The sequence below is a fragment of the Labrus mixtus genome, chromosome 12, assembly GCF_963584025.1.
Source record: "Labrus mixtus chromosome 12, fLabMix1.1, whole genome shotgun sequence".
Classification (NCBI taxonomy): Eukaryota; Metazoa; Chordata; class Actinopteri; order Labriformes; family Labridae; genus Labrus; species Labrus mixtus.
This window is the reverse complement of record NC_083623.1, coordinates 20,455,453-20,464,736: the sequence shown is the minus strand read 5'-3', so window position 1 is coordinate 20,464,736 and position 9,284 is coordinate 20,455,453. Positions and strand designations below refer to the sequence as shown.

The 9,284-nt window shown below is 39.2% G+C and overlaps 1 protein-coding gene across 2 annotated transcripts; it reads left to right on the top strand.

Moving 5' to 3' along the window:
• The first annotated feature begins 261 nt into the window (after nucleotides 1-261).
• snw1 (SNW domain containing 1) lies at nucleotides 262-8,791 on the top strand. Of its 2 annotated transcripts, none has more exons than XM_061052518.1 (14): nucleotides 262-362; nucleotides 843-996; nucleotides 1,153-1,314; nucleotides 1,764-1,859; nucleotides 2,253-2,359; nucleotides 2,572-2,676; nucleotides 4,164-4,233; nucleotides 4,344-4,409; nucleotides 4,598-4,714; nucleotides 4,799-4,940; nucleotides 5,621-5,726; nucleotides 6,460-6,577; nucleotides 6,829-6,992; nucleotides 7,901-8,791. In XM_061052518.1, exons 1-14 carry the CDS (start codon nucleotides 349-351, stop codon nucleotides 8,091-8,093), a joined length of 1,614 nt encoding a protein of 537 aa, XP_060908501.1. In that variant the 5' UTR covers nucleotides 262-348; the 3' UTR covers nucleotides 8,094-8,791. The 2 variants fall into 2 exon arrangements, with proteins under 2 accessions (XP_060908501.1, XP_060908500.1); XM_061052517.1 differs by having other exon boundaries at nucleotides 5,618-5,726.
• The last annotated feature ends 493 nt before the right edge of the window (nucleotides 8,792-9,284 follow it).

Genomic DNA, 9,284 nt, shown 5'->3' with positions numbered 1-9,284 from the left:
TGTATATTCATTATGTAAAAGAGATTTTATGTCTGGATAACTAAAGAAACAATTGGACTTCTCAACTATCTATATTACAATTCAGGCTACAAATCAATTATGGATTCTAAAATAATAACAGGACAGAGTCTGTGGTAGCAAAAAGCAGTGTCTCTATATTATGGATTTTTTTTCTAAATAAAAATCATTCATGTTAAAACAACGAACCCAATTCGATGATGAAACAGTTTATCCTGAGATAATGTTAAGGATCAAACACAAAATACACAAAAGGGATGTGGCAAAATCTAGTCTTGCCCCTTCACGCAGTGCGCATGCTCAGTAGCTTGCTAAGGAAGAAAGAGGAAAATGTCTCTGACGACGTGAGTACTACGACGAGGCCTTTTGTGCTTTTAATACTCGATATTGTCAAATGTTTCGCTCCACATTATGTTATGCGGCTTAAAGACCACTTTAAATGAATCAACATGATGTTTTAGCTCCGTCCGTCACCGTTACCTTGTTTTTAATCTGAGCTAACGGCATCAGCTAATGCTAGCTAGCTACATTTGCGTGTGGTGAGCTAAACAGTAGCTGTTAGCTAGCTAGCGTAGCAACATGCTGCCATGGTGACAGAACAAGAGTTTAATAAGTACTTTTAAGTGCAGCACTGTCTACATTCTTCATTTTTGTTGTATAAATGTTTGCACACAGTTCTTCACTTGTTGTCTGGCAGGTCAAACTCTTTAAAAACAAAGCTGGTTTGTTGAAGTAAAGTCGGTCGAGCTCGCTAACGCTAGCTTACAGCAGCTGGGGTCTTGAACACATCGACGATATTTTGACTTGTTTTATTTAATCTCCAGCTTTTTACCGGCGCCGACCCAGCTGTCCCAGGACCAGCTGGAGGCAGAGGAGAGGCTCCGAGCTCAGAAGTCCTACTCCACCGCCCTGGTGTCGTCCCGGAGAGAGCCCCCTCCTTACGGACACAGGAAAGGCTGGGTGCCTCGCACATTTGAGGTGAGGTGATTTGGATATTTATATGAAACATGGTTGAAGGTGATTATTGTCCCTTGTCAAAGATGGCTTATTAAATGTATCACTGCCAGTGAGCAATAAAGAACTAATCAACACAAACAGATCTGTTTTTATATATTTAAATGTCTATGTTTGCAGGACTTTGGAGATGGAGGTGCTTTCCCAGAGATCCATGTGGCCCAGTTTCCTCTGGAGATGGGCAGGAAGAAGAAGACATCAAATGCCCTTGCGGTTCAGGTGGATGCAGAAGGAAAGATCAAATATGACTCGATTGCCAGACAAGGACAAGGCAAGGATAAGGTAAACAAACACGACTGGCTAGGCAGTCAAAAAGGATGCAACAACACTTTGCAATGTTTAAATTCATTACTTGAGATAATGAACTGTAAGTCAAACTCTGAGACTGATAACCCAAAGATGGTAAAATAGTTAAAAAGCACAACCTTAAGAACATTGAACCCTTCTTTTATTTTTCTTGTAAATAATTGGAAAGCCTCCTACAGGTTTTAGTTGACTTCCTACAATACTTGCCTTTGAGGCTAGGCAAGTCAAAACCCAGCTAGTTTTAAATGCTCAATCAGTTGCTGTGGTAATATTAACCGTAGCTACACCGACAATGTGTTATCACAAAATAAAGGCAATATGTTATGTTAATTTACAGTCTACACAAGCACAGTCGACCATGATACATGTTCTGAAAACTTCACTGTTACAAGTCATGACTTCAATCATACGTTTTATTGTTGCAGGTGGTCTTCAGTAAGTACACAGACCTTCTTCCAAAGGAAGTTTTGAATGAAGACATTCCAGAACTTCAGAAGCCTGATGAGGAGGCTGTCAAAGAGGTAAGCCATTCTCTGCTGGTTTAATTGTTTACAAGACTATAGCTTTGATTTCATAAAGATCATATATTTATTTTTATAATTTGAACTCAAAGAAAACATTCAGTGGTGGTCAATGCAAAATGTTCATGTGTGATGAAAAATATTTTTGTATTCTGTAGAACCAATTTCATGTTGTAAACTGGAAGTGTATGTGTGAAGTATTTTTTCACTATATCACAATCAAAAAGTGATAATCTATTTGTTTCCTTTTTATTTTAACATTTATTATTATTATTATTATTATTATTATTTATAAAAGCGTCGGCTAAGTGAATTGTAACATTGTAACATTATTATTTAGAATCATATAAATATAATCAGTTAATATATTTTTTTGTTGTGTCTTCTTTGTAGCTCACAGAAAAGACTCGGGCTGCTCTGGATAAGCAAGTGTCTCAGAAGATTGCTGCTGCTATGCCAGTAAGAGCAGCCGACAAACAAGCTCCAGCACAGTACATCAGGTATTAATCAATAATAAATCCATTTTATTACCATTTTTCAGCACATGGTGTAAAAAGGTACAGTATTATTGTTCTGTTCATGTTGACATCGTTTGGGAATGAAGGTAGTGATTACTTATTACAATTTGTCATCTATTTACCTGTATTGTCATTGTGTGGTTAGTCAAACCCTTTATGCATCTTGACACATTTATTCCTTTTTGTCTCTTTAGATACACACCGTCCCAACAGGGAGTGGCATTTAACTCGGGGGCCAAACAGAGGGTAATTCGTATGGTAGAAATGCAGAAAGATCCCATGGAACCTCCACGTTTCAAGTAAGTAAAATATGTTGAATACATTAACATGTAGCCTGCTTGTATTGAGTGTTTAGATAGATGATAATAATACAGGAGAAGGGTTCTAGTTAGCTGAATACTTTCAAGCCTTTTTACATAGCTGATAAGCCCTTTTATTTTAATTTTTTATATATATAAAGCCTGAAGAGCGCCCTCTCGTAGTTTACTTTTATTAACTTTTCCATCTGAATTGAAAAGCAGGAAATGGCTGAGGGGCCGCTGATTGAGAATTAAGTACTGAGAAACAGAATGATTTAAAATAGATATTAAAATTAAGACCCATTTGGAAGGTTATGCTTCATTTCTTGTTCACATAAAGTTCCTCTGGAGTCTCCCTTCAGTCTTTATATGTAATTTCATTAATGATTGCACATTTCCGCTTAAATATGAAGTTTGATCCATTTTATGAAGGTTTTGCTCTGAAAATGAAATAGTTTTTGTCAAATTAAGCTTGACACTTGAAAGGGATACTTCACCGGTTGAAATCTGTATTGAAATTAGGTCATATATATATATATATATATATATATATATATATATATATATAGTAGAAATGTGAAATAAATGTTGAAGTTGGTGCCTTCTTGACTGAGAAAAGGCAGAAGGTGTCTTTTGGGGCACGTGGATGAAAGACAACAACTCCTGTTCCTCCAGCAGCCTAACTGCTCGTCGCTATATTTCGGCTCGTAGAGATAGCCATGAACATCCGATTCAAGCGTAAGACTTTCAAAATCCCTTTCACCCGTATCAGTTTGGAGTTGAAACATTCTTTCCGACATTGTCTGTCCTTCTCACGCCGTGTCCTAACAGCACACGAGCGTTATGTCGCGCAACAATGGACGCTCGCTGTCCCCACTGAATGCGTTAAATATTGAATTCTGTGCTCTGTAAATTTCAGTATCCCCCCTTGCAAAGAGAATAACATCTAGTGCTTTTGTACTGAAGGCGGACAAACAGATGTGTGGTGTTTTGTATTAGCGAGCAGCTGACTCAAATCACAACACAGAGGCTCGTTAGTAAACCGCTCGCGGTGGGCCGAAAAAAAGTTTATTTTCCGGAGTTGATACAAGTTAGAGCACAATATTTCAGTCATGGATGTGGATATTATCAATGAACCATTATCTCCCCTTTGTAAGATGAGCTACCAAACCTGCTGAGTGAGAAAGGCGAGTGTCAGTGCCTTGTAGGGCCCACTTCTTCCTCGTTCCCTGTCTGTTGACGCAAGCGACAGAGAGGAAAATAGAAACGTGGCGTAGGAGAAAAACCGGTGCTCCGCATCGCGCTGCGTCACTCTCGGGCAGTTAGGACACAATAGGAAACAATAGAATTAGGCTGATTCTGAGGCTCGCTCGCGTCGCGTGCTGTTAGGACAGGCTGTCAGCTTGCTCCACAGAGCAAATGTGTGTATTTTCTATTCCCCTGGCTAGAAGAAAATGATGTTAAATTGATATAATTGTGCGTTTCAGGATCAATAAAAAGATTCCTCGGGGACCTCCTTCTCCCCCTGCCCCTGTTATGCATTCCCCAAGCAGAAAGGTACAGCTGAAATGTTTTCTTATTTTGTTACTTTTATGCTGTGTTGAAAAATATCATATTTGCATTGTTTCAAAATAAATTGTGTGACAGAGTTGCTCTTTTTGTCATAGATGACAGTCAAGGAGCAGCAGGAGTGGAAGATTCCTCCATGCATCTCCAACTGGAAGAATGCAAAGGTAATGTGACACCAGAGTCAGTGGATGTCTAACACGTTGAGTGGATCATGAGGGTTAGGTTATATTTGATAAATAATGGATTTGAAGGACACCAGTTCTTCTTATGGTAAATCTAGTTTCATTACCCTCACCTTTTTTTTTTTCTTCTAAACTTATTTAATTCTCCTGGTGTGCTTGATATGTTTCAGGGTTACACTATTCCTCTTGACAAACGTCTGGCTGCTGATGGCAGGGGGCTGCAAACAGTTCACATCAATGAAAACTTTGCCAAGCTGGCTGAGGCGCTCTACATCGCTGATAGAAAGGTACACCATCAATCCTAATTGTTTTGGATTACTGCATTTTTGCCTATTTACATGTATTTACATCATATTGGTATGTTTCAATAGGCCAGAGAGGCAGTGGAGATGAGAGCTCAGGTTGAGAAGAAGATGGCCCAAAAGGAGAAGGAAAAGAAGGAGGAAAAACTGAGGGAACTGGCCCAGATGGCTCGAGATCGCAGGGCAGGGATCAAAAGCCATGGGGACAAAGGTGAGTCCTGTAGATAACGGGCAAAAGGGATGTTTCTCATTTGTGTTTTTCTGAGTAAGTGGAGTAGACTTTGTCGCTGTTGCCACTTCTTAATCTGGAACATGTGTGGCATAAGTGATGACAGCATTTTTCACCCTGCCAGAGATGACAGGAGCAGCAAGCTGTGAAATATTTCTCCTACCCTGCTGATAATTCAGAGATTTTGATAAAGAAAAATTAGTGTTGCATGTCCTGTTTTAGTGCATACTTTTGAATGACCATTTAGAAACATGACATGAAAAAATATAATATTTATTATATATTTCAACATCTGTCACTTGTGTGTTTGTCCTTTAACTTTACTGAGCTCTAATGGTTTCTATTGGCTTAATCTTCCCTCCTCTACTGTGTCTCAACCACCTGCCTCACATTTCTTCCATGCCTACACCATCTGTTTTTTTCATTATCCCTAACATCACTTAACATCCACTTCTCTCACCTCTGTCTCCTCATTTCGCTCTCCATCTGTCCTGCTCTTTATCGCCATGTTTGTTTTCACCTCTGCATGTCAACAACAACATATCCCATCATCCAACACCCACTACCTCCTCATTTTGTTTTATGTATTTTACATTTTTATTTTTGTGTCTCATCACCACCTTTTCCCTCTTCCTGTCCGTCCATTTCTCCATCTCAAGCAGCAGGTGGTGAGGACGGTGAGGCCAGAGAGCGTGACGAGATCCGCCATGACAGAAGGAAAGAGAGACAGCACGACAGGAACATTTCCAGGGCTGCTCCTGATAAGAGGTGCTGGACACGCACTTTAAACACACCGCATGTGAACTCACACACCCATCACCTCTTCATATATACACACACACACACAGCCACACTGCTGAATCATTCATGGGACCAGCAGTTATATGAACAAACACAGCAGGATCCAGAAGAGTACTCTGGCACTAATCCACAGTGATCCCAGTCTGTGCATGAGAGATGACTGATCAGTGTATGTATGTGTGTGTGTGATCTGTATGTGCACTGTCAGGTTGTCTTTTGATAGAAATGTGGGTCCCTGGAGGAGCGGAGGAATTGAAATTCAGAGGAGAGCTCATTACAATCACCATTCCAGCTGTCAGAAAGCACAAACCTTGTTATTTTCAAATTACCTTTCTTTTAACTTTGACACACTGTTAGCTCAAGGACAGTCAAGATGTGAAAGTCACTGAGAACTTATTCCAGAAAGTGTTTTTGGTACACACATTTAATTTAAACAAAAGCTTTGAATGCAAACTCGTTGGTACCTTTTGATTTACCCATAGGCATGCATACAATTTCAAATGCTAAATGATGTTGTTTATTATGTAATACAACACCGTCAAATTCCAATTCTCTTATGACTTCTATAATGCAGCTCCACTAAGATGTATTTTCAAGGAAATATAATATTAAGAGAAAGACTTTGAAGCAGTTTTTTATGTTTTCACATTGCTGTTATTAGAATGAGTCCCTGTTAAATTTCAGTCGTTCTTTTTCTCAGGTCGAAGCTGCAGAGAGATCAGGACAGGGACATCAGTGAGCTCATCGCTCTGGGCATGCCCAACCCTCGTTCTGCCAGTGAGGCCCAATACGACCAGAGACTCTTCAACCAGAGCAAGGTTAGAATCAATCATAGCAACCATGCTCCTCCATCAGTACAAGTATGGTGTGAAAAGCATGAAGAATTCAGGTTCCTTCAAACATCTGTTCTTGTTGGAATCACAACACACTTTTTTTTTTTAATTTGTTGAAAAAGGGAATGAGCAACATTCATTTCCTAAACTTATTTTCACAATCCCCCTGACGTACATTTGTGTATTTATCTTTTGGACTTATACAAGTCTTCCTCTGTCTGTCTGTCCCTTTCTAGGGTATGGATAGTGGTTTTGCAGGTGGTGAGGACGACACATACAACGTGTATGACCAGCCGTTTCGCGGCGGCAGAGACATGGCTTCAAACATCTACAGACCCAGCAAGAATATCGATAAGGACACCTACACAGATGACTTTGAGACACTCATGCAAAACAACAGGTACTATGGAATCTGTTGTCGTTTTTTCATTCTCAATAACATACACTTATTGTTCTAATATGGCTATTCGTATGTTGACAATGTACCATTGTGCCTGGATTTGAAAAAAATACAAACAGTTATTGTTTTACTGGACCTGTAAATTTCTCGTGAACTAACACGAACAAAACACCAGAGTGGAGAAATTCATTAGTGTCAGGAAATCTGAATAGTTTGCTCATATGATGTAAAAACAAGGGTAGGATTAAATAGATTTTTCATTTAATTAATTCATTTGATTAGTTTTGGTCAAGTTTGTGTTTATATATGTAATTTTTTAAAGTCATAGCAACTCATGAATAAAAAAAAGTGTGTGCTTTAATCCCCCCCTTTCAAATTATTTTTCATGAATTATTTAATCTTTTAATCAAATCAAGGGGCAATATTAATCAGACTACTTACAGGGCAGCTAAAGTGTTAACCTTCTTAATTATAATTACCAAAAATCTAACAATATCCTGAATAATTTTTGAGGTCATCTCTGCTCCATTTGAAAGGTAAGAGTGCACATGACGCCCCAGCAGGAGCCCTTGTCCTTGGGGCAGCGGTGCCACACTCTACTAGTCGAGCATGGCCTGTCCCATATGTTTAGTCACCAGCTTGTCATTGTCCTCCAGGAATGTTGTCTGGCTGCAGGGTATTACATCGCTCTGCGAAGCAATGGAAGAAAATGTTTGACTTAAGTAGATTTTCTGAGACGTAAAAACAGATGTTACATGGAACAGTTGGATACTTTGGATCTAGACCTGTAGTAAACAAAAAAGAAACAACCTCCAAACAGTTGTCCTCTTCTCCCTTATTGAAACATGAGTAAATAAGAGAAAAATATATGGACTTGTGTAACACTTTTATTCCTCTTCCACCATCAGATTTGTACCAGACAAAGAGTTCTCCGGTGCCGACCATGCACAGAGGCGAGAAGGTCCGGTGCAGTTCGAGGAGGATCCCTTCGGTCTCGACAAGTTCTTGGAGGAGGCCAAGCAGCACGGCGGCTCCAAGAGGCCTTCCACCAGCGGCCGCTCAAAAGACGACTACCACGACAAGAAACGCAGGAAGGAGTGAGAGCGACTGGGCACCGAGGCAACGTTTGGCTGCTGCTATCATATTAGAGGATGAAGAGGTAGTCTGCACCCACCCAGTGACTGAGAAGTATTTTAATATACCCGAGTCTCTATCAGGAATTCTCTGTCCGATTTTTTGTTTTAGTGTCAGAGAAGGTGGAAGATTGCAAGAGGCTCATGATTTCTCTTTTTTTTCACATTTGTTTTCTGCTCTGCTTTATGTTACCATCATTCAGTGTCATGTTAACTTTGACTCGAGTGAAACAATGGAAATATAAAGCAAGTGAAGCTAAACTGATAACTACCGTATGTGTGATGTCAGCCTCTGCCTCTGATAAAGTGTCACTGCACAGTAAAGCGAAGGCCATTTTAGCTGTTGAACGTTACATGTCATGATATTCTGACCATCGATACTCTTCTAGTTTTAGTTATTCTACTTTATTCCTGTTTTTTTTTTTTTTTATACATGTATACAGTGTAAACCCAGCAGGAGCTGTTCACTTAACTTTTTCTCATTTGTCCCTCCCCTTTTCAGCTGTGTTTTATTTAAGCCCCTGGTGTATTAGTGAGCACAGTTGAATCCTGTATGTGATGGCAGATATGTACAGCAGTATAAACTTGAGTGTAAGATGTAAAGCAAACCAGCTTTATCATTCTTGTACATTACTTCCAATGGAATAAATTTCATATAGTGTGTCATTTGTTACGTTTTTATTGTAACTGAAACTATGCCTCCGTTCAACTTATTTCAGACAAGTTTAGAAGAAATGTAAACTTTTACAACATATTGGCAGAGTAGAAAGTCCATTAGTTGTCTAATTATTGTAGTTTTCTAGTATTAGATTTCCCTCATTTTAATCACTTCCGAGTAATGCATCCCATTTACAAAGATGATTAAATGCCCTAAATGTATTTACAGAAGCCATCTATTTCAAAGTGTGAGTACTGACATTTTTTATCCAGAAATGGGTGCTGCAATTTATGCGATGATTAGACCCAAACTGGTTCCATTAATTTCAATTAATTATGACTTATGCAGGCTGACAGTTTTATTTTCCCTGCCGTCAAAAAATAATCATCCCAGCATTACGCCGCCCAGCAGACTCGCAAGTCTCTGCACAGTGCCATATTTCACTCATGCCTGAATAGGACTCAGACAGTTTTTATGTGCACATAATTTATGTTCTTTCAA

What these genes read in the sequence shown, in the direction of transcription:
- snw1 (XM_061052517.1), top strand. An exon ending in AAGGACAAGGCAAGGATAAG is followed by an intron (nt 1,315 to 1,763) that starts GTAAACAAACAC and finishes TTATTGTTGCAG; the next exon opens with GTGGTCTTCAGTAAGTACAC. An exon ending in GACTCTTCAACCAGAGCAAG is followed by an intron (nt 6,578 to 6,828) that starts GTTAGAATCAAT and finishes GTCCCTTTCTAG; the next exon opens with GGTATGGATAGTGGTTTTGC.